Source organism: Phacochoerus africanus, chromosome 16 (genome assembly GCF_016906955.1).
Source record: "Phacochoerus africanus isolate WHEZ1 chromosome 16, ROS_Pafr_v1, whole genome shotgun sequence".
NCBI classification, from domain to species: Eukaryota; Metazoa; Chordata; class Mammalia; order Artiodactyla; family Suidae; genus Phacochoerus; species Phacochoerus africanus.
Window position 1 is genome coordinate 49,132,555 of NC_062559.1, and position 24,488 is coordinate 49,157,042.

The 24,488-nt window shown below is 53.6% G+C and overlaps 1 protein-coding gene and 1 long non-coding RNA gene across 9 annotated transcripts in view; one reads left to right on the plus strand and one right to left on the minus strand.

The window, feature by feature from the left end:
• The window catches only part of TNS3 (tensin 3), a 229,719-nt gene extending 217,615 nt beyond the window's left edge, over positions 1 to 12,104 (plus strand). For all 8 annotated transcript variants that reach the window (XM_047763136.1, XM_047763141.1, XM_047763140.1 and 5 more), the window contains 4 exons: positions 4,485 to 4,653; positions 7,783 to 7,851; positions 7,952 to 7,978; positions 9,538 to 12,104. In XM_047763136.1, coding sequence (XP_047619092.1) covers positions 4,485 to 4,653; positions 7,783 to 7,851; positions 7,952 to 7,978; positions 9,538 to 9,682 — 410 coding nt within the window. In that variant the 3' untranslated portion in view covers positions 9,683 to 12,104. The remainder of the gene's footprint in view (positions 1 to 4,484; positions 4,654 to 7,782; positions 7,852 to 7,951; positions 7,979 to 9,537) is intronic.
• A 537-nt stretch (positions 12,105 to 12,641) lies between these two features.
• LOC125117702 (uncharacterized) lies at positions 12,642 to 23,024 on the minus strand. The gene is made up of 3 exons (XR_007132693.1): positions 22,803 to 23,024; positions 19,216 to 19,924; positions 12,642 to 13,378 (listed from the first exon to the last, which is right to left on the minus strand). It is a non-coding gene; the product is annotated as an uncharacterized LOC125117702 (long non-coding RNA).
• Between the last annotated feature and the right edge of the window lie 1,464 nt (positions 23,025 to 24,488).

The window sequence follows — 24,488 nt, forward strand, 5'->3', positions numbered from 1 at the left end:
CTTCTCCATGGAAACTTTAGACTTAGTTTGTTGATAGTCACCAAGGAGCTTGCTGGGAGATTGATCGGGATTTCATTGAATCTATGTGTTGAGTTGGGAAAACTGACCTCTTGACTGTATTGTCTTCCTATCCATGAACGTGGACTATCTCTCCATTTATTTAGTTTTTCTTTGATTTTGCTACTGGGAGTCCTGTAGTTTTCCTCAGATAGGTCTTGCACATATTTTATTGGATTTATACTTAAGCTTATTACTCTTAGAGTGGGGAGCTAATATAAATGGTATTGTGTTTTTAATTCCAAATTTTACTTGTTCTCTGCTGGTATATAAGCGTTCTTCCAGTTTAAAAAAATAAAATAAAGGAAGATACAGAAAAGAAAGGGAGAAATGAATTCCTCACACACCTGTCACCCAGGTACAGCCCTGAGTGGTTTTTCTTTCCTCCCTTAGCAGCAGAGGTTTTCTTATGTTTTTTTGTAAACACCGCCTAGGTCTCATGTCCAGTGAGCAACCGTCGAATAACCGTTGTGTCGTTCTAATCACGGTCCAGATGGTTTTATTCTGTTGTTCCCATCACCATGCGATTCCCTCCCTTGCGGTGGCTCAGCTTGTCTCCGTCCCACACATGGCGATGGAAAGGCTACCTCTGTGCATTACTCCCTTTTTCTGAATTCTGAATTGTGGCCCTAAGAACCTGGCTTCCAGCCATGCTAGGACCGGGTGAGAACGCATGGACCTCGCACTTCTGCCCCCCCTGCTGTGGGGCTGATGGGCGCCTTCCTGTGCAGTGTCACATCACAGCTCTGACCCTCTGGGGCCATCGGACTCTTGGGCCAGACTTGTGAACAAACACAGCAGTGCCACCCATCACCTGCTGGGTAGGAGACGGGCTCCCGGAGGCTGGCGTGTGCCCAGCGGAGCTGCCCCCAGATATGCGTGGGAGGCGCACTCCCTTCTCTGCTCCCACGAGGGACAGCAGCCCTCTGCTCCTGCCGCTCCACATCAAAGGCCGTCTGTCTGGCTCAGGGAGACAGGAGTCTGTCTGGGTCCTGGCCACCTGTAGCTGTGGATGTGCGCCTGCTCTAGGTCCAGCTCGCGCCAGTTCTGTGGGCTTTCATTGTGATCAGATCAAAATTATCTTTTCTCAGGAGCTCCCGCCGTAGTGCAGTGGGGTAAGAATCCGACTGCAGCGGCTGAGGTCACTGCGGAGGCGAGGGCTTGATCCCCAGCCTAGGACCTTCCATGGGCCTCGGGTGCAGCCAGAAAGAAAGAGAGGGAGGAGGGGAGGGAGGGAGGAGAAACTGCCCTTCTTTTCTCTTTCGTGACTGCACGGCTGTCATCACGGTAGTGCGGATGAAATAAAAGACAGGATACTCACCCTCCTAAAAACGGTCTTCAGTTTTCCAGGCTCACTTCCAGCTCCTGTTCGTAGACACACATGCCTTTTGTTCTGTGGTTCTAATCACAGCACAGATAGTTTTACTCTGCTTTTTCCATAAACCGCTAATGTCTTCCATGTTGCCCACCGGGGTTCTTGATTCCCGCTTGCTGGTTGGTTGCTGCTCCACCGAGGGGCTGATTTCACCATTCCTTTCTTTTTGGACGTCATTGGTCTCCAGCTTCCCTGCCAAATAAGCATGTGGCTCAGCTCTCTTCCCCTCTAGGTTAGTTGTCTCCCCTGGTTATGAGATACTTCCTCTCTCTTCTCGCTGGGTGGGACCCCCAGGCTACCGAGTGCAGGCTTGTCTTCTGATCCTCCTGATAAACCCTGCAGAATCATCTTCCAGAAGGGCTGTCCTGGTGACGTGAGCAGCTCGTAAGAGCCTCTGATGTCATCAGAGCCTCGCAGGCTTGAGCACTGGGCAGCTGAAGTTTTAAAGACTTTGGTCAGCTCGATCTCTTTCCCGAGATGACCTGAGTAGATCCCTCAAGTTCAGACGGGAGCTGAAGTGCCCGTCAGCCTCCCGGCCCACCGGTTCCTGGACATGTCTCATCGCCGGCAGGAGAGGGTATGTGTTTGGGGGAGGGCAGCAGAGGCTGTGGAAACTCAGCCGTTCAGGGAGGGCATCTCTGAGCTCTGCCTGCCTCAGAAATGTGCAGGAATGGAGTTCCCGCTGTGGTCCAGCCGGTTAAGAACGCGACATTGTCGCCGCGAGGATGCGAGTTTGATCACTGGCCTCGCTCAGTGGGTTATGGATCTGGCATTGCCACAAGCTGCAGATTGTCACAGATGTGGCTGGGATCCAGTGTTACGGTGGCTGTGGCTTAGGCCTCCGCTGCAGCTCTGATGCACTCCCTGTTCAAGGGCCTTCCATATGCCTCAGACGCAGCTATAAAAAGAAAAAAAAAAAAGAAATGTACAGGAGTGACAGGTCTAAAAGATGCCTCTGCTGTCAGGACGGGGACGTGGAATGGTCGGTGGCATTGTTATTAAAGCCGAGGAAGACCCCACACAACTTAAACGTCTCGGAGGAAGACCGACAGCTCATCCTCAGGATGTTACGTGGCCTTTCTTCCTGAGCCCGTGTTCTCTGCCAGGTGCCTGGTACCTGGAGGGTTTTCCGCCAGCCCCGCAGGCGTCGGCACTAGGTTGGTGCCACAGCCCGCGGGGGAGCCGAGGCGCTACTGGCATGTTCCTCATGTCTCCACGCCTCAGTTTCTCTGTCTGTAAATTGGGGGTGAGGCTAAAATCTTCCTCGTAGGCCGGCGGGGCAGGTCTGATGAGGTAGCCTCTGAAATCTTTGGTAGGTTCCTTACGAATGAGCTGCACGCTGGCTAAAGCTCGGAGAGGTGGAAACTGCGGTGTTTGGGGTGGGGACTTTGAGGTGGTGCTTCAGGGCACAGTGTCATTTTAATTACAGGAGGGAAAGGTCAAGCTCTTTGTCCTGAGAGTAAAAGTGACTTGTAACTCTCTAGAGGGAGGTTGGTAGCTGGGATGAAACGTCCTGTTGACTCGGCTTTGGGGAAGCCTGGCGTTGAGAGGGTGTCGGCCGTTCTCCCGGGTGTGTTGAGATCTGTGTGGTGACACTCGCTGCGGGAGACATCGTGACCTGTCTTTGGGGCTGCTCGCCTTCGGGAGGTTCTCTGGCACCTGCCGCCTGCCCTCCAGACTCGGTCTTGCCAGTCAGGCCTCTCGCAGTGAGTCAAGTGGGCCCGTCCGTGGGACTCCGCCTGCCCGCTTCTAGGCCCCCCGCCCAGGATAAGGGGAGGGGCCTCGTTTTTCTGATGGGCTTGTTACGGGGACCCCAGGTTTTGCCTTCTTTCTTCACCATCCTCCTCTGGGTTCCCTGAAGCAGAGGTTTCAGAAGGCTCCAAGCTTCTTAGACGCTGATGGAGGTGTGACTTGTAGTGCTGGCTGTGGAGAGATTGGAGGTGGGGGGGGGCAGCAGCTCACAGGCGGCCCTGCGTCTTGACACCGGGGACGTCCTGCGTTGTTTCCATTGTTGTCGTTGTTGTCGTTGGCTGCCCTGCGGTGCCAGGCTGGGGATGGAACCTGTGCCCTGGTACTGCAGAGATGCTGACAATCCCTTTGCGCTGCAGCAGGGACTCCTGTTCCCGTTCCTCTTAACGAACCCTCCGGATGTGTATCCATGCAGCTGCCAAGAGGGGTGACTGCTGCCCAGCATCAGAGGTCGGGGGTGAAGGCGGAGCTGGCCCATGGCCCTGCCTCCAGGGGACTCTCCCAGAGGAAAGGGTGGAGGGAGGGCACAGCACTCCTTAGATTGCAGGGTCACGGGGAAGCATTTCTTTTCTGTTGAGTGGACATCTAGAGGCCTTGAGAGAGGAGTTAAGATGCACCACTCACAGGCACAGCCTGGCCTCCGACAGAGCAGGGGATGAGCGTGGCGTGTGCCATAGCTCCTACCGGAGAGAACTTGAGGCAGAGTTTGATTGTCGCAGCATCACATGGACTGCACACGCCCCCAGAGTCCCACTTTAGCCTCTGCTTGAGCTGCAGGATCCTGGCTCAAAGGGCCATCAGGCTGTTTCCAAAGCCTCATTCATATTCAGGTGCTTCTCCAAGAGGAGATGGCCGCGGACACGCCCCCAGGCCCCTGGCCGCATGGGGACACCACAGGCTGTCCCAGCTCTTTGCACCAAGACAGTGGTTTAAGTCACTGCAAGTCGTTCGTTGTCTCAGCAGCCCTTTCTGGCTGCCTGCTGCTTTCAGAACTCCATGCAGGTGGATATTTGGGGTTCCAGACCTACCCTGAGATGTGCAGGTGCCTCCAGCCCCACCTGGAGACTCCAGGTGGAAAAACACAGCGGAGGAAAACTCGTCCTGGGTCCCTTTGCCTCCACGCGCAGTTATTCTCCGCCTTGGCCTCGGGCAAGTGTGTCACTGGATCCCTCGCCGTCTACAGCTTTGGAGCGAGGGGCACAGGGCGAGCCCTGCAGACGCACCTGGCTGCAAACGTGCCCGTCGCCCAGGGGCCCTGGTGTCGGGCGGGTGCGTTAACGCCACTTCCCCGCGTGTCTTGCAGCCTGCAACGTGTGGTACCTCAACTCGGTGGAGATGGAGTCTCTCACGGGCCCCCAGGCCGTGCAGAAGGCACTGAGCATCACGCTGGTCCAGGAGCCGCCCCCCCTGTGCACGGTCGTGCACTTCAAGGTGTCAGCCCAGGGCATCACCCTGACGGACAACCAGAGGAAGTGAGTGTGCCCAGCGGGTGGGCGGGGCTTCCGGTGCCACCTCGGGTGAACCCTTCCTTCCGCCAGCCCTGCTCATCACCCTGACGTGCCCTGGGCGTGTGCTGGTCGCCCGGGCAGAGCTCCGCCGTCCTGGGACTAACCAGGGATTGAGTCAATCTGTGGTTTCCCTGACATCTGGTATGTCCCCAGAGCCACATAGAAACCACTAACTTTTGGCCCAAATGCTCTTTTTTCAGGATCAGTAAAATTAAAAAAAGACATGTGGACCTTTGAGTATCTCTTACGCATGTACGTGTGTGTACAAGTGCAAGAGTCATTTCTGTAAAAACACTCAGACTGTGATAGAATCCACTCATCTTTGCTCCAGTCTTGGTCCTTCTAATAGGAGTTCCCGTTTCGGTGCAGTGGAAGTGAATCGACTAGGAACCATGAGGTTTTGGGTTCCATCCCTGGCCTCGATCAGTGGATTAAGGATCCGGCATTGCCATGAGCTGTGGTGTAGGTCGCAGATGCAGCTCAGATCCTGTTTTGCTATGGCTGTGGTGTAGGCCGGCAGCTGCAGCTCTGATTCCACCCCTAGCCTGGGGACCTCCTTATGCCGCAGGTGGGGTCCTAAAAAGCCAAAAAAAAAAAAAAAACTTCTAATGGGGGGTCATCTTGTTTCAGGTGAGAGAGTGACCTTGATGGATATTATTTCATTACCTAGATATTAGTGACTATATAATAATATAATAAAATATAAGAATGATATTACCAATAATCATTAATGACTGGTTCATTTCGACATTATATTATTAAGGTTTTTTTCTTTTATTTTTGCTTTTTTGCTTTTTAGGGCTGCACCCATGGCATATGGAAGTTCCCAGGCTAGGGGTCAAATCGGAGCTACAGCTGTCAGCCTACACCACAGCCACAGCAACATGGGGTGATGAGCCGCCTGTTCAACCTGTACCACAGGTTACAGCAACACCAGATCCCCAACCCACTGAGTGAGGTGAGGGATCGAACCCGTGTCCTCATGGATCCTGGTCGGGTTTGTTAACCACTCAGCCACGAAGGGCACTTCCTGTATTATTAAGTTTTATCTAGATAGTGTAGATACTGTCTCAGTTTCCAGGAACTTCCCTCCGAGTGGTCACTGAGTGGGTTCCAGCTGAGCAGAGTCTGGGGGAGCCCTCATGGAGCCCCCGCCTGAGCGGGGAGCAGGGTCGAATTCGGGACAGTACAGCTGCAGGCATGTTCCTCCCAGGAGCTGAGCCTTTGACCTCAAGATCAAAGGCAAATCAGAGGCAGTGCATTTATTTGTTATGGAAACGGCCTGCCCTTGGTTGGGGGGTGGGGGGCGCCGCCGCATCCTTAGTCCTAAAAGCAGAGCTGCGGCAGGAGCTTCAAGGGGCAGGCAGCCAGTCCCCTCCCACCAGCTGGGACAGCGGTCACCCCAGCGCCCCTGGCACCCCCGGAGCTCTTCCCAGCCTGGCCCCGTGCCAGAGCTGGTCCCAAATGTGGGAAGGTCCCTGAACTGAACCCCGTGCCCACTGCTCTCAGGATGAAGCAGGTGGGGGCATGGGCTCTGCCGCTCAGATCGGGGTCCTTGCTCCCCCCTTTACCCGCGGGGCCACCGAGCAGTTTCCTCCCCTCTCAGACTGCCCTGAGCTAACTGTCTTGAATGAAATAGGCGATGCTGGGTGCCAGCCGGGCTCGGCCGAAGCGGGGTCCCTGGGTCAGGCAGGAAAGCATCTTTCTTCGCAGCATCTCTCTTTGCTCTGCCCACTGTGTGCTTTTTCTGTATCTCTAGCTTCCCTGTATCCTTATAAAACCCTGGGAGGGGGTCGCGCCCCGAGCACTTGGTGTCTTTCCTGCTGCAGGGGTCAGAACTAAGGGTCAGAACTGGAATGCGGACGGGCTGATGCTGGACAAAGGGGGCTGTGTCCTCAGTGGTGTCCAGTCATGGGGTCCCCATCTGAAAGGGGCCCGCCCAGGCTCTCCTGTGCCTTTCCTGGTCCCTGGCCTCTTTCTTCCCCTGGCAGGAGCAAAGCCACCAGCCTCTGGGGACACCATGTCTCCCAGGAGGAAGGAGGACTTGCCCAGCTGACCGTGGGTGGGGAGGGCTGGCAGTGAAACAAAAGACACAGTGACAGGAGCCGGGACTGAGGGCAGAGGGGCCCTCTGGTGGTCCCCCCCCTCCCCAGCAGCTGTGCTGGCCTGGCGTTAGGGGCCCTTCCTCGTGGATTTGGTGTGCACAGCCCTTGACAGTTCACAGCGGGCTGTCAGATCTCTCATCCAGGCTGCTTTGGCTCCTGCCCCGGGAGAATGGTGGGCTCTAGCCACGCTCTTTTCACAGGCGAGCCACTGAGGCTGGAGACTGGGTTCCCGGGTTACGAATGGGAAGGCCGGGCCTCCTAGACTGGTCCATGCACTGGCAGTTCTCCGCTCTGCTTGCTGCCTGCCTTTACCCCAAGCCTTGCCCCAGAACTGCTCTGCCGGCCCAGCTTTCCGTCTGCTCATTTCTTTCTTTCTTTCTTCTTTTTTTTTGTCTTTTGTCTTTTGTCTGTTTAGGGCCACACCTGCAGCATATGGAGGTTCCCAGGCTAGGGGTCGAATCGGAGCTGTAGCTGCCGGCCTACGCCAGAGCCACAGCAATGCAGGATCTGATCCGTGTCTGTGACCTACACCACAGCTCACGGCAACGCTGGATCCTTAACCCACTGATCGAGGCCAGGGATGGAACCCATAACCTCATGGTTCCTAGTCGGATTCGTTAACCACTGCGCCACGATGGGAACTCCTCTTTCTTTCTTTTTTCTTCTTTTCCCATGGCATGTGGAAGTCCCTGGGCCAGGGATCGTATCTGAGCTGCAGCTACAGCAATGCCAGATCCTTGACCCACTGTGCCAGGCTGGGGATCGAACGAACCCCCACCAGTGCAGAGGCAGTGCCGGGTCCCTAACCCTCTGCCACAGCGGGAATTCCCCCGTCTGCTGACTTCTAACCCTCGTTCCCTCTGCGCTTCTCTCCAGATGACCAGTAAAAGCGTGAAATAGGCTTCTGTCCCCTGAATCTCCTCGGGGGGCCGTGCAGCACTGTCACTGCAGAACCCCAGTAACCCACTCCTCTCTCCATGTCCCCTAGGCTCTTCTTCCGGAGACACTACCCCGTGAGCAGTGTCATCTTCTGTGCCTTGGATCCACAAGATAGGAAGTAAGACAGATGTTTGTGTTGAGCCATGACTGTGCCTCCTTTGCCCCACAAGTTAATAGAGAAATTAATGTGACTTTTTTCTTTTTCTGTGATTTGCAAGATGGATCACAGACGGCCCTTGCTCAAGGTACGTTGCCAGCCTGTCCTCTTTCTCCCTCAGTTCCCAGTGGCCTCCAACCCGAATCTGTCCCAGATTTCCAAAGAGGATGTGCCTAAATTGGGTTTTGCTCTGAAAAGAATGGAAGAGTCCTTGTGCAGAAAGGGCCTGGAGAGGGTTAACTTTCCTGCTTGCTGCTCTCTGAATGAGCAGTATTTATACGTGACCCATAAAATTATGGTACAAAGAGTGTGGAGTTCCCCTTGTGGCTCCGGGTTACAAATCTGACTAGTATCCATGAGGATGCGGGTTCGATCCCTGGCCCCGCTGAGTGGGTTAAGGATCCGGCATTGCCGTGAGCTGGGGTGTAGGTTGCAGATGGGGCTCAGATCCGTGTGGCTCTGGCTGTGGTATAGGCTGGCAGCTGTAGCTCCAATTCGAACCCTAGCCTGGGAACCTCCGTGTGCCTCGGGAGCAGCCCTAAAAAAACACACAAGAAAAGAGTATGAATTACACAGCATTTCTGGGCGTGGGGGAGGGATGAGAGCAGCAGTTCCCTGGGTCAGGGTGTTAGAGGTGGGGCTGCCTGTGTGCACATGAGCGCACACTCCAGACCTGGGGGAGCCCGGCTCTGTGGCAGCCAGGCCTGGCTATGTGGCCTTGGAACAATCCAGAGCCTCCGCAGGTGGGCGTCCCCTGCCTCCCCCACGTCTGGTAATCACAGATGTCCAGCCGCAGGTGTCCTGTCCTAGGATTCCGATTTCTCACTCGTCTTGGCATCTGATAAAGGGCTTGGAGGCCTCCCCAGCCCCGCCGTGGGGTGGCGCCCTGGGCCACCCCCAGCTCTGGCTCGCTGGCGACTGCGCTTCCAGCCGAGAGGAGCGTGTGGCCCCAGGAGGTCACTTGAGCGCCATTGGCCCATCCCTCCCGTGGTGTAGAGACCCCTCAGCTCAAACCACACAATTCTTCATTTTTTTGAAAAGGAGAAGACATACTTTTGCCAGGGATTTGGATTGGATAGTGGTAGTTACTAAGTTTGGGGCTCAGGGAAGCTTATTCTGATAAAGTCCCCAGTTCTGAAACAAAATAATTAGACTGTACTGTTCTTTTAAGCTGTTTGCTTGCCTGCACATAGTTTGTAGCTTAGGGGTGTGACGCCTGAGGAGGGAGTGGGTGGGAGCCACTGCCCGAGTGGGTGGGAGCGTGGGTGTCTGGACAGAGCCCTGTATTCTGGAGCTGAGGCCGGGCGCTAGTACCTAGAGCCTGTGCGCCGACGGCGTGAGGAGAGCAGGCAGCTCCCGAGGTAGAGCCAGGGTCCCCCCTCCCTCCCCTCGGTGGCTGGGGAATGGGGCTCATCCCCAGCCCTGTCCCTGGGCTCCTCCCTGTGCTGCTGGCTATAGCACCCTCCCTGCAGCGTCTGCGAGGCTGAGAGGAGGTCAGGGCAAGTGTCTGGCAGGGGACTTGTCCCCCGAGCTGGCACAGAGGTGGCAGCCAGAGGTGGCGGTGGCGTGGGAGGAAGGTGGGGCTTGCATCCTTGTGGGATGGATGGGCCCTCGGCTGGCACGCTGACCCCGCCTCTCCTTTGGCAGAGTCTTTGGATTTGTGGCCCGGAAGCAGGGCAGCGCCACAGACAACGTGTGCCACCTGTTTGCGGAGCATGACCCAGAGCAGCCCGCCAGCGCCATCGTCAACTTCGTGTCAAAGGTCATGATCGGATCCCCAAAGAAGATCTGAGCCCTCCCAGCCCCGAAACGCCTCCAGCTTCACAAAACAACCCTGCCACCTGGTGGCCTTTTCCTGAGAGACACCGCTAGCTGGTGCATCTCTGGGTGGAGGAAGAAGGGCACCCACCCAGGGTGCCCACCCAGACCCCGAGCTGGAAAGGACCATTCATAAGACCTGGGGACCCGCGTTCCTTGCACTCTGGCCTTTGTGGGGAGGAAGGGAGCCCCGCCTACTCCACATGGCCCCGAGTGACCGGCTCTGCCTTGCTATTGCCATCTCGGGGGCTCCTGTCCAGCGGGCACCCAGGGGCCTCTGTCCCCCCCACGGCGGAGAAGCTGTTAACCTGAGAAGGCAATGCATGTGTGGTGAAGGTTCGAGCAGGTCAGGCCCTCCCTGCAGCACCGAGGGCGTGGATGGGCGAGGGGACAGCGTGCTGGGCAGCGAGGCGAGAGAGGTCACTTGGCCACCGTGGGAGCCACGGAGGCCAGAGCCCCACCCTGGCCTGGCGACAGCTCCCCGCCTCCCCTCACGTACCAGCTCGCTGGGCTGTGAGAGGGAAAGTGAGAAGATGGAGGTAAAACGCCGTTTCCATGGAATTTATATTTTATTTAGGCCAAATTATTTATGCTAACACCAGTTCGCCATTGCCATGCTGTCCCGGAGCCCGCATGCTGCCGCCTGCCGAGCCGGGTTCTGGAAGGACCGTCTCTGTCGGATGCAGGAGGAGGTTCTGTGGGTCGTGCTGGCTTTGCCTCCAGCAGCAGCCTGCCCAGGGTCTCGAACACCAACGCGTCCTTTCCAGGCTGCGGATCCACCTGCTTAACTTTAGGCCCAGCCCTCCTCAGCATCCTCAGGGCTGGCGAGAGGTTGCCCAGAGAACTGCTGCCCTGTCTGCCTCAGCCCCGCCTTTGGTTCCTGTTGGCATCCGGTGTGTCCCGGCCCCTGAGCAGGGGAGGAAGACGAGGAGCCGTTTTTGAGAGCAGCTCTTCTGCACCCCCGTAGCCCTGTTTATGCGCGGTGATGCGTCGCAGCGCGGTGGTCAGAGGTTGGGAGAAGCTCTGGTCCTGCACGTCCCCCGGAGTGAGAGGCAGGACTGGGCGGCATCTTCATAAAGCGCCGTCTCCTCCCCGGTCACCCCGGACACTCGTGCCACGGCCACCTCCCCCCCAGCCACCCATTCTCCTCCGCTTCCCAAAGCAAGTACCAGCTCTGTGGAATCACTGTCACGGTCACTGCTGGGGGAAGTGGGCTTTGTGGATTCTCTACCTTAAAGTAGGGCAGAGACAGACGCAGTGACAGCAGAGGGGGGTCATCCGAATCGCAGTGGGCATTGTCCGTGAGTGCGAGTGAGTGTGTGTGTGTGTGTGAAAGCCGGTGGATGGGTCCACCGTTTAGCCCGTATTGATGCACCAAATGCAAGTGCCTCATTTCTGTGCCAAATGTTTGCCTTGGTCTTTGTGGACCTTTCCTGACATGTGGCAGTGCGGCTGTTTAGGAGAATGTGCCAGTATCTTCCAGAAGCCTGCTGCCTTGGTCCCCCGTGCTGGGGGCATCTAACATTTCCGTTTTTCATTCATGGCAGGAATGCGGCCAGGGGAGCAGAGGTTTGTGCTGTCCCCAAGGGGCGCCTGCTCCTGAGATGCGGGTACCCAACTTTGACCCAAAGACCACAGGCCAGGTCCCTTATCCTTCCGATGAAGGAAGAAAAGGCTTGTGTAGAAATAGGAGCCAGAGAGGATGCGGGATGGAGAGGCATAAGCTGCCCAAATCACAGAGGGTGTCAGGGCCGCCCCCAGCCGTCCTCCAGAGCATTTAAGCTGAGACATTGGCTGTTTAAACTGACTGGCAGCTGAGACTTTCACTCTTAGTGGTCAAGGGCATCAGGAAGGTGCCTTCCAGCAAATAGCTCCCACTGAGGAGCCAATTCCCTAGTTTCTGAGGAGCTGGTACAACAAGGTGTTACATGTGCATTGAATGGAACAAGGTGAGTCCATGAACTTCATGCTCAGACCTTGGCCAAGCCCCACCCCTAATATTGGCTCTGGGGCACTCGGGGGAGGGGCATCCTCAGGCATCTGGGCACAGGGGTACTCTCCCGGGGCGTGCGCGAGGACTGCGCCCTTCCAGTGTCATAGCCAGGGACCTGTTAACCTGCTCATTAACCCACGCTGTGTTCCTGCATTGTTAACCTGTAACCGTGTTATGTCACCACATTTAAGGGCCCCCGTGTGTGTCTTCAGCAGCAGAGACCTCATCACGTCTCCTTATCTGCCTTACCCAGTAGTGGATATTTTTACTTTTCTTATATTGTAAAGAATATATCCAGTATGTAAATGAATGTTCTATAAATCCTTTGTATAGTCATGTGCTCTGTTCTTTAAATATCATCTCTATTCAGAGTATAATAAAGTTATAAGCTTGGTAAGCCTCAGTGAGGCAGGCATTTGTCTGTGGTGTTGGTGGAAGTGCACCTGCGGGTGTGGACCCATATGTGTGTGCATTTCTGGGTGTGCCTGTGTGTGTGTTTACTGGGGAGTTTGAAGGGGATAGCTTATGGATCGTTAATGGATAACTGCGGATTCAGTTAAAAATTCTTACGTGTTTTGCCTTCAGGGATATAGTTTGATTTCTGCCCAGAGACTTTTGAAAATTGTATTCAGAGATTTTAAGAATTTAATAATAATGCGTGGTATTGATCATAGGTGCTAATACATTTCTGGTGTTGATAGAAATCCCCTGTTAGGGAGTTCCTGCTGTGGCTCAGTGGGTTAAGAACCCAACTAGTATCCAGGAGGATGCAGGTTCAATCCCTGGCCTCACTCAGTGGGTTAAGGATCTGGCATTGCCATGAGCTATGGTGTAGGCAGCAGGCACAGCTCAGATCCTGTGTTGCTGTGGCTGTGGCACAGGCTGGCAGCTGTAGGTGGATTTGGGAACTTCCATATGCCACAGGTGTGGCCCTAAAAAAAAAAAAAAAGAAAAGAAAACCCCCTGTGGTAGCTAAAGGTGGAAGCTCCCAGTGTAGACCAGCCTCCAGTGGGACTTTGCAGGTTTTCACTGAGTTGGGCGCTGAGCCTGACTACAAAACGCTTGGTGAGTTCACCTGTTTTCCAGCCGATGCTGGTGGCCGTCCTAGCGCCACCCTGCTGGCTCTCCTGGGCTAGCAGCGCTTGTCCACCCACCAGGCGGGAGCCCACCCTACTGCCTTTCTGCCCTCTTGGGGTCCAGGCCCCCTTCCGAGGTTGACCTCCCTCCATCTCGTGAGGCACACAGGACCTGCCGCCTTCCTTTCCTCTGTGTCCCAAGACCTGGTGCAGCTCTGTCACTGCAGGATGCCGGGGGGCCGCTGGATGTGCCTCGGCCCCAGTCTGTGTCACACCCAGGCCCCAGCAGGTGGACAAGCATGGGGCCACGCCGGGCCTCGCCTTCCTCCTCTCTTGCTGTAGCTTCTGGCACAGACACGAACACTTCTCACCAGGTTTCGGGCTGAGGCGAGACCATCCACGTGGCTGATCCCCCTTGCCTGCTTCTGCTCCAGCTCCAAACAACGTGGGCCTGTTTCCGCCGTGGACAGACAGGAGCTGTCCTCCTCCTCCAAGCTCCGTTGCCTCCTGGCGGGCTGAGCCTGTACAGGCTTCGGCTTTCTGCTCTGGGGAGGCGCCCAGGAGACTGCTGGGAAGAGAGTGCGCAGTGGTCCCCGCATGGCTGCCAGGAAGGGAGGGAGAGCGGCTGAAGCTGGTGGACTCTTGTCCCACAAGAGTGCCCCAGACTCTTGACCAGTGTCATGGTAGGTAGTGAAGGCAGGCAGGGCCCTGGTTCTACTACCCTGATGGGGGCACGTTCAAGCACAGTCTGGATTTGTCACCATAGCCCAAGGCTGCACAGAGGACCAGCGCCCGGGAAGCCTTGCTGGACCAGCCCCTGCCACAGGAGCTGCCTGCTTTCTGTTCATCATTCAGGGACTGTCCCTTCACCACACCCACTCAGATAATGCACCTGTCAGTGACAGGCCCTGCCCACTCAGAGAATGGACCTATTGGCGACAGGCCCCTGGCCCCACCTACTTGGGTGATGGATGCATAGATGACCACTCCTCACCTGGCGCCTGGGGCACATTAGGTCTGCCCCCCTTTGTCATGGTTTTTTGTCTCCTAGAGGTTTGTGTGTGATCTCCAGGGCTGAGGGAAGAGCTGCCCCAGTGGCCCTGGCATCATGGAGCCCGGCTCAGAGCTGAATTGGAGTTTCCAGGTGGACCTAGAGTACCAGGAAGGGACATTCCCGTACCTGGAAATGGGCTCTACCCTGACATATTTGAGCTGCAGGGCTGTTGAATGGATAACAAGAAGAATGATCCAAGAGGAACTTATGCTGTAACTCAGTGGGTTGAGGATCTTACGTCGCCACGGCTGTGGCATAGTTTGCAGCTGCAGCTCAGATTCAGTCCCTGGCCTGGGAACTGCCATGTGCTGTAGGTGCAGCCGAAAAAGAAAGTAAAAAAGAAAGAACCAAGAACAAGTGACCTTGAGGTTCCTGAGGAATCAGAGACTCTAGCGCAGGCTGGGGCAACAGTGAGGGTGGAGAGGGCTCCCCCAAAGCCTGTTACCTGTGGAGGTGCCAGCAAAAGGGGTTCTGCCACAACTGACCTGGCCTCAAAACCTCTCCTCTCCATGGATCTGAGACTTCCTTCTCCAGCCCAGAGACACCAGGGTGATGGGGGCTCAGGCAGAGGCCCTGCCCACTGGGAAGCACCCTCTGTCTCCCGTAGGTAAAGGATCCCCTACAGCAAGTGCCAGGCCAGGGAAGGCTCTCTGAGCCGCCGGCCTGCCACCCCAATCCTCATGGAGACACCCTCTGCCACTCAGGCAGGAGGGGCCATCGAGAGCCCCAGAGCAGCAGGCAAGCCCCACAGACCAAAAGCACAGAAAGACTGAAGCCTGACTGGTTGGTGGGTACACAGCCCATGGGAGTCCCGGACCTGGTGCTGACACATGAGGCTTAATTGGGACCCAGAGCCTCCTAACATAACAGCCAAAATATCCAGGATGTGATAGAAAAGGACCTATTGTACCAGGAACCAAGAAATTTACAGCCTGAATGAGGAAAGACAATTGATGGAGGCAGCATCCGGACGCATCGGGTGTTGGGATTATCTGGTGAGGATTTAAAGCGCTTGCTGCAGCAAAGCTTCAACAAGCAAGTCCAAATTCTCTTCACACAAGTGGAGAAACAGAACCACAGAAAGAAGGAACAAATGAAAACCAGACAGAAGTTATGAAAAAGAACCAGATGTCCAAACTAAAATGTATAAAACGGATTCGAAACCCACCGGAGAGCAAAGGGCTTCAGCTAAGCAGCACAAGCCTCCCACTCCTGCATTCCTTTGGACTCAACCCTGCTCCCAGCCCACCTAATCTCCAGCGCTTCTGGTTTCCTGAGGACAAAAAGCAGGCACCAAGTATTCCGGGTAAAATCCTCCCGAGGTCTTTCCTGGCTGTCCCCTCACGGGGGACGATGGGTTACCGTGATCAAGAGATACCTGAACATAAAACACAACTACACTTCCACCAAAAGTAAACTCAAAAACCCAAACCCACGGGAGGCTCAGTAGCAGAGTGGAGACGATGGAGGAAAGACTCAGTAAACCTGAGTCCTGAGCAATAACGTCCCCAGTCTGAACAGCAGACTTTTAAAGAGGCGCAGGATGTGTGGGACAATCATTTTCTATATCCCCAAGGCAAGGAGGGGCTGAGGAGTAGCTGAAGAAATGGCCCCCACCCTCCACATTCTGCAAAAGGCAGGAACCTGTCGATTCAAGATACTGAGTGGGAGTTCCTGTCGGGGCGCAGTGGGAACAAATCCGACTAGGAACCACGACGTTGCGGGTCCGATCCCTGGCTTTGCTCAGTGGGTTAAGGATCTGGTGTTGCCTGAGTTGTGGTGTAGGTTGCAGACGCAGCTCGGACCCCACATTGCTGTGGCTGTGGTGTAGGCTGGCAGCTGTAGCTCTGACTGGACCCCTAGCCGGGGAACCCCCCTATGCCATGGGTGTGGCCCTAAAAAGCAAAAGAAAAAAAAAAAGAAGCCGAGTCAACCCCAAATAGAGAAAGATAACAAAAATCCATTCAAGACTTATCATTAAACCTCTGACAACTAAAGACAACGAAAAAAATCTTTTCTTTTTAAAAATTGTTTCCTGTATTGTTTTTGTATATTTTGCATCTGTTCCCCCCCCGTTTTTCAAAGAAAAAAATCTTGAAAGTAGCCAGAAGGAAGTGATGAATGATGTGTATTCAATGATGGATTTATCATGTTAAACCTCAAAGGCTGGAAGGAAGTGACACATTTTTTCAAGGCTGACAGGAAAGACTTATCAGCTGTGAATTCTAAGTTCAGTGGAACAGCCTTCAGGAATAAAGGGAAAATAAAGACGTTCTTCTCAAATGAAGGAAAACTAAAAAAAATACATATATATATTTGTTTTCTGCAGGGTTATCCTTAATGATTTGGCTAAAGGAAGTTCTAAAGAAAGAAAATGATGGAAGCAAGAAACTTGGAGCATCAAGAAGGAAAAAGGAGCAATGAGAGGAACTATAGACTCAGCTTTTCCTCACAAGTACTATAAATCAGATGGCCAATGACTGAGACAAAAATTATAGCACCATTCGATCGATATTCAAGACAGAAGTATTTCCAAATGAGGAAGATAAAGTGACCTCACTGAAAGTGATGGTTCCATATGTCAGTCCAAGTGGTGAAATGTTTTTTGCTAAGTTTTTTTTTTTTAACGGCCACACCAATGGCACATGGAAATTGGCCACAGCTGTGGCAACACGGATCCTTTAACCCACTGTGTCAGGCTGGGGATCGAACCAGTGCCTCCAGCTTGCGACCCAAGCTGCTGCAGTTGGATTCTTCACCCACTAGGTCACAGCAGGAAGTCCTAAGTGGTAAAATGTTTATACCAGCAGACGATGACAAATCACACACACACACACACACACACACACACACACGTGTAGATGACATTGAATTAGTAATTAAATTAGTGCTTTAACAACCAACACAGAGAGTGTACAAAAAGATATACTCAATAGCACTAAATATATCAAAAGAACTCTTAAAGAATAACCAACAGGAAGGCAAGAAAACAATCAAAAACAAGGCAAAAAAAACCACCAATAACAGCAGACTTCAGCCCTAACTTATCAATACAATGTCTTGCCTTCAAGGTAAGTATTTGAACTATGCCAACCAAAAAACAGATTGTAGAATGAAAAAAGAAAAACCTTGGAGTTCCTGTCATGGCTCAGTGGAAACAAATCTGACTAGGATCCATGAGGATGCAGGTTCAATCCCTGGCCTCGCTCAGTGGGTTAAGGATCCCGTGTTGCCGTGAGCTGTGGTGTAGCTTGAAGATGTGGCTCAGAGCTGGTGTTGCTGTGGCCATGGCATAGGCTGGCGGCTACAGCTCTGATTTGACCCCTAGCCTGGGAATCTCCACATGCTGTGGGTGGTGTGGTTCTAAACAGACCAAAAAAAGGAAAACCCTAAGAGCCCAACCTCATGATAAGCTGTTTATAAGACCCTTCAAATTCAGTGATGTAGGAATGTTGAAATTAGAAGGATGTAATGCCAACATTAATTTAAAAATACAGACACCCCATGTGAGTATCTGATAAGGTGAATTTTAGAACAAAGAAAATTAATAGCGACAAGAAACGACTTTATACAGCCACAAAAGGATCAGTCCAATCAACAAATGGGCAGAAGATGTAAACAGACCTTTCCACAAAGAAGACGGACAGGTGGCCGAAACAACACGTGAAAAGATGCTCCACATCGACTAATTATTAGCGAAATGCTAGTCAAAACTACAATGGGGTGTCACTCCCACCAGGTCAGAATGGCCGTCATCCAAAAGTCTATAAACAGTCAATGCTGGAGAGGGCGTGGAGAAAAGGGAGCCCCCTACACTGTTGATGGGAATGTCAACTGGTGCAACCACTACGGAAACAGTACGGAGTTCCTGCAAACGCTATGACCCAGCAGTCCCACTCCAGGCGTCCATCTGGAGAAAACCACAATTCTAAAGGGTACACACACCCAGTGTGTCCACTGCAGCGCTCTCCACAATAGCCGAGACATGAAAGCAACCTAAATGTCCATCGACAGAGAAAGGGATGAAGAAGATGTAGCATATGTATAATATATGGATATTATTTGGCCACTAAAAAGAATGGAATAATGTCATTTGCAGGAACATGGATGTACCTGGAAATTATCAGACTGAGTGAAGCAAGTCAGAGAGAGAAAGAAAAATATCATATGATACCACTTACATGTGGAATCTAATAAAAAAATGATAAAGGAGTTCCCTTTGGCGCTTAGTGGAAATGAATCCGACTAGCATCCACGAGGATGCAATTTTGATCCCTGTCCACGCTCAGTGGGTTGGGGATCTGGCGTTGCCATGAGCTGTGCTGTAGGTTGCAGACATGACTCGGATCCTGTGTGGCTGTGGCATAGCTGGCAGCTGTAAGCTCCAATTCAACCCCTAGCCTGGAAACTTCCATATGCCCCAGGTGCAGCTCTAAAAACAAACAAAGGGCCAAAAAAAAGATACAAAAGAATTATTTATAAAACTGAAACCAACCCACAGATCTCTCAAAACCAATCTTATGGTTACCCTACATGAAACCATTTGGTGGAGGGAAGAATTGGGAGGGCGGGCATCGCATATACCCACTGCTGTATAAAATAGAGATTACCAAGAGCCTACTGTATAGCACAGAGAAATCTACTCAATAGTTTGTAATAACCTATATGGGAAAAAGGAATGGACATATTTATATGTACGAATGATTCGCTTGCCTGTGTACGTGAGACGAATACAACATTGTAAATCAGCTACGCTCCCAGAAATTCTTTTTCCCCATATATTTTTTTAAAGTATCAATCCACTGGAAAGACACGTGGATCCTAAATGGACACTCATCAAACAGCAGAGCCTCAGCACATGAAGCTGGTTGAGCTCAAACAGGCAAATCCACAAGTAGAGCGGGGATTCAGTGTGCCCTTCAGCATCCATTAGAACTACGGACAGAAAATCAGAGAGGGTGTGGAAAGCCTGGACAAGGCAAAGCAGCCACAGGTCCTGATGGATCCTGAACCCCACTCAATGGCAAGGTACATATTTCTTCGAGCACCTTTCAGCAGGTACACCTCCAAAAAGCGGAGGGCGGATCCTGAGAAAGGGCAAGGATCCTCTCCAGGGGGGCTTCAGGGTTTCTCAGACATCGGCTGAATGCCTACTGTTTGCCAAGAGCAGGGCAAACGCCTGCCACTTACTTAGCTCTGGTTTATTGGTCCATGTGCCTCTCTGCGGAAGAGCCCAGGAAATCTCCTTCCCCCCCCCCCCGCCCTCCCCGGCACAAACGGGAGTGGGCCCGGGTGGGAGGGTGCTTGCTGAATCTGGGCCAGATCCCCCCAAGAGGCATGGGTTGAGCCTCAGCCAGGAGCCATGGAAGCTGGCATCTGGTTACCTTGCTCAAGATGCAGCAGCCACTTCCAGACAGGGTGGAGATGAGGTGATTTTAACTGCAGGCAAGCTGGCGGATGGCTGTTTCCACTTCCAGATAATGAAGCTCAGGCTTGGAAAAGTTTAGGTACCTTAACACAGGCCTGGTTGCCTTTTTTTTTTTTTTTTTTTGCCAGGCAGCATGGGAGGCTGCGAGAACCCAGCCGTCAATCCTAGAGCCTATATCCTCCCTGTGGCCCTGAGAGGCTGTCCTTTCACACCCTTGCCCAGTGAGCAATCTCTCTCCTGCACTTGGCCTTCTATTTGCACAGGAAGAGTCCAGCTGAACAGAGCCACAGTCTCCCAGGATCTGCGCTGAATACGGTGGTGGCTGAGACCATCGTGGGCAGCATCGCCCCTGGTGGCAGCAGAGTTTACTACAGCAGGCAAAACAGACCTTGCGGGTCTCTGTTGGCTGCTAGGCAGCGGGGAGAGAGCGGGTGAATGAAATGGAATAAGTTGAGTTGTCTTGATGTGGGGCGTGGGGAAGCCGCAGCCGTGTTGTCTGGCTTCAAAGACTGGGTCTGTCGCTTACTCACTCTGTGTGACTTTGACAAGCTACTTGACCAGACCAATTTTCTCCTTTGTCAGAGGGGACCAGAAGTAGTGCTTCCGTGACAAGGGCGTTCTGAGAACCACAGGAGTGAATCCACGCACACAGGTTATAAAAGTACCTATAGGGAATTGGCACTTAGTTATTTCTAGCTAGATTGTATCTTTAAAACATATATAATTAAGGAGGTCCCGTCGCGGCACAGCGGATTCAAATCCGACTAGGAACCATTAGGTTGCAGGTTCAATCCCTGGCCTTGCTCAATGGGTTAAGGATCTGGCATTGCCGTGAGCTGTGGTGTAGGTCGCAGACATGGCTTGGATCCAGCGTTGCTGTGTCTGTGGTGTAGGCTGGTAGCTGTAGCTCTGATTGGACCCCTAGCCTGGGAACCTCCATGTGCTGCGGGTGCAGCCATCAAAAGACACACACACACACACACACACACACACACATATATATATATATATGTATATAATTAAGAGTTCCTGCTGTGGCTCAGAGGGTTAAGCACTCGACTAGTATGCACAAGGTTGCAGGTTCAATCCCTGGCCTCACTTAGTGGGTTGAGGATCCAGCGTTGCTGTGAGCTGTGTTATAGCTTGCAGATGTGGCTCACTTCTGGTGTTGTCTGTGGCTGTGGTGTAGGCTGCAGGTGCAGCTCCGAGTCCACCCCTAGCCTGGTAACCTCCATATGCCACACGTACAATAATAAAAAGGAAAAGGGGAAAAAAACTCACGGAGCTGTACACCAGTAAGACAAGGATTTCATTGTATGTAAAGGTAAAAATAAATACAAAATATTAGGCCACATTTCTGGATGGCGGCCCAGTGCGTTTTCTGAGCAATATTAGTCCTTAAACTTTATTGAGCATTTACTCTGTGCTGGGCATTATCTCACACACACCTCCAAACAACCGACTAGAGTGATTTTTAAGAGGGACGCCCTGCTGCAGGGCTGAGAAAACCAATGGCAGCTGGGGGACAAATTTGCCAGCAGAACCCAGATCATCCCGGAGGATGAGGTTAAGAGCCTGAGCACAGCCCGACTTCAGCCCTCCCTCCTCCTCCCCTTTCTCTCCCTCAGGCTTTTGGGGCAGCCTAACCCAGGGAGGTGGCCAGGCCCGGGTATAAGATAAGGGGCACATTCTTTGTACGAACACAGAGGAACGTGGAAGGAAGTCAGGAGAATTGCTGACCTCTCTTCATGCTCCCAGGAGCAAGGGCTTTGCAGGGCTAAACTCACTGCTGGGGGGAGATGCCTTCCCTTCCTGGCTTTGCAGCAGCAGACCAGAGGGGACTGTGTCCCCCGGCTGGGAGGCTGCATCCTGGCCCATCTTCCTCCTTCCCCGGGAGGAGGGGGACTGCGCTATGGAATACTGTGAGTGTGTGTGTGTGTGTTTGTGTATGTGGGGGTGTGTGCACGCAGGTGTGTGTGCAGGTGTGTGTATGTGCTTGTTTGCTAATGTGCCTTGGAGGTCGCCCTTATCAACCTCAAACCGCAGTGACCACCAGCAGCAGGCACCAAAGAGTTTCAGCGCCATCTGTGTTCAGCGGCCAGCAGGGACCACACTAGGTCACCGGGACTCCAGGACCTTCCTGCTGCCCAGCAGGGGTGGCAGGAGTGGCTAACAGAGCCTACAGCTCACAAGGACCGGGACTGCGGGATTGAAGTCACGTTAATGCTGTGGATTTAGAGAAAGTGGGCGGTGCCTTTGCAGAATTTGAAATTCCCATTAGCTTCTGGGGATTGGTAGACTGCTGCCCACTGTTCACCTGCCCAACGGCTGCCCGCGGACGCTTTCCTATCACTGCTGTCATGTGTGGAAGCACAAGCACTGTGGAAGGAAGGCTTTAGAGGAAAACACAGAATGGTAACTGTAGTTGTGCCAGAGTGTGTGTGTGGAGGGGGTATCCCCCCTTTTGTATTTTCAGAAATGGCTCGAATGCTGAAATCCTTTATATTATGGAAAACGCCTTAGTAAACGCTCCGGGCAGGGTCTGCGCAGGGCTCCGGAGTGGCCGGCAGGGGGCGCGCGGCCCGCGGGACTTGCGCGGAGCGGAGGAGGAGGGATCCGCGCGGAGGACGGAGGCTGGGTGCTCCAGCCTGGCTAAGAACTTTCCCGGGAGGGGATGGGGGTGCCAGCAGGGACCCCGGGCCGGAAAACGGGATGCTGGTGGAGGTGGCCTCATCCGGAATAGACGGGAACCCCAAGAAGGCTGCCCTGCGCCCCCCGCCCCATCTGAACCCGGCGCGCACCTGCTCGGCCAGGCGAGAAAGTGGCGGGGGTCTTCCAGAGCTTTCTGGGTGCTGGGGAACTTTGCACGATTAACTTGTGGGCTTGCACAGAGCGTCTCCGTCCCACGCGGGGAGGGGACCTGCTGCCAGACACGCGAGGCCAGGCTGCTGGGGACCCTGCTCAGTCCTGGAGGGCTCTCTCACACACACGCTCCCCAGCTCCGCAGAAATGGGGAAGAAAGGCTATTTCCCAAGCAGAGGCTGTCTCAGGGACTGGGTACCTGACCCCAGACCCCAGCTGGCCGAGGGACCGTGAACCTCTCCACCTGGAATCCGAGGGGACATGGTACCAGTGACTCATTCCAAGAATAGGATTAACTATTATCTACAACCTTATTACCCTTAAAACTGACCTGGCTTCCCTTGATTGGTCCAGCCCCAGGCTGTCTTTGTCCCCACACCGGAGGGCCCACTGGAGTCTTTGTCCTTCTGCCTGAATCCCCGCCCCCCCCCCCAACCCCAGAACCAGGAGGCGTCCCTTGGCTGGTACTACTCAGGGTCCTGCCAGACACGCTTCCAGACCCCTCTGCGCCTGCTCTGGGTCAGGTGCTGGGGATGCAAGGAGGATCTCACCCCGCCCCCAGGTCCAGCGATGGAAGCGCGGACACTGGTGACTCAGGGCGATGGGCGTCCCTCCTGGTCAGTCCCACCTTCTGGAAATGTCCTTATTGAGAGCTGGGCTTCTCGTCCTCCCGCCTCTCACCTGCTCCTGCGTCTCTGACGTCTTCATCTCGCTGTGCTGTCTTTCCTTGTTTTCCTGTCCTTCCACCCTCTCTTAAGTGGAGCCTGGTCCACGCCTTCATTTCATGACCTCTGCTCTGTTTTCACCCATTGTCTGTCTGACAATCTGAGAGTCTGAGTCTGTTCTCCGTTCCATCTGGTCCTGTCTTAGGGATGCTGATTTTTCCCCTAAGCCTTTGGTCCTTTCAGACTCCCCAGCTCCATTGCTTCATGACCTCTGCTTCCTTGGGTGTGGTCTTGTAGCCAAAAAGTGGCCTCTGTACACTGACACCAATTAAGTCTTGGAGACAGAGTGTTGGGGGAAGCTGAAAGAACAGCTTTATTGCTTTGCCAGGCAAAGGAGGCCACGGCAGGCTGACGCCTCAAAGCTGTGTCCTGACTTGGGACAGCAAGGGGTCTTATAAGTTTAGCTTGGACGACAGTGTTATTGATTGAGGTGTCTCTATTTTTCTCCCTCCGGAGGTCATTTCGGAGTCGTCAAGTCTGGCAGCAGCCAGTCTGGTGATGGTGAAAGCGACAGCACCGATGACGTGCACTCAGTCAGAACCCAGCTTGGGACTTGAACCCAGGTGCCTGGACTCGAACCCAGCCAGAAGCCAGATTGGGACCGGAATCTGCAGTTTTTAAATTAGAATCCCTCACCCCGTGTCTGGACTTACCGAGGTTCAGGTTCTTTGGGTCTCAGCGCAGAAGGAATTCAGCCAGAGACAAAGGGATAGGCAAGAAATAGATTTACTAAGATGGGATGCTTGTGAGAGATGCAAGCGGACAGGCGAGGAGGCTCTGCCCTGAGAGTCGAGTGGGCTACAGTTTTATCACCCCAGGGGAGTGGGGCTGGGAAAAGACCGCCTCTTCCTCTTTCTTCCAGGAGCAGCTCCCCCTTGGTATCCGCTAAGAGAGTGTCTGACCCTCTAAGGGCAAACGAGGACTGTCCCAGTGCTGCTTCCAATCAGCAGAAGGGCGCTCCTTAAACTCCTGCCCTTGGTCTGCCCTTGAATGCAGGCCTCACCCCACCCCCCACCAATGACCTGAGGCCTCTCTTGAGCCTCCACTGGTCAGGCAAGCCTGCCTCCTCCTGATACCCCCCTCCCCCACAGTGATCGCCAACCCACAGGGATCCCCCCCTCCATCCATGGTCCCCCCGTGGGACCAGCACAGCCACCCGTGCAACTACCCTACTCCATCCCTATCCATGATTTTTGGTTCTCTTCGGGGTTATTGTTCCTCTCACTTTTCCTCTGGAAAGAAGATTTTGCTTCACAGGAAAGAGGTGGTAGGGTGTGTTTCAATTACAAAAGAAAACGCGAGATGCAATACCACTCTAAAAAGTAAACATTAGCAAAAGAAAGGCATTAAGCAAGGAAGAAATCTTTTGCGAAAAGTTTGTGGGCCAAGGCAGGACCGAACACAACTGAGACGGTTTTAACTAGTTTTTAGCTGTAACAGTGTTTCTTTTTTCTTTCTCCCTTTCTTCCTTTCTCTCTCTCTCTTTCTTCCTCCCTCCCTTGCTCTCTCCCTTCCTTCCTTCCTCCCCTCTTTCTGTCTGTCTGTCTGTCTGTCTTTTTAGGGCTGCGCCCACAGCATATGGAGGTTTCCCAGGCTAAGGGTTGATTTGGACCTACAGCTGCCAGCCTACACCACAGCCACA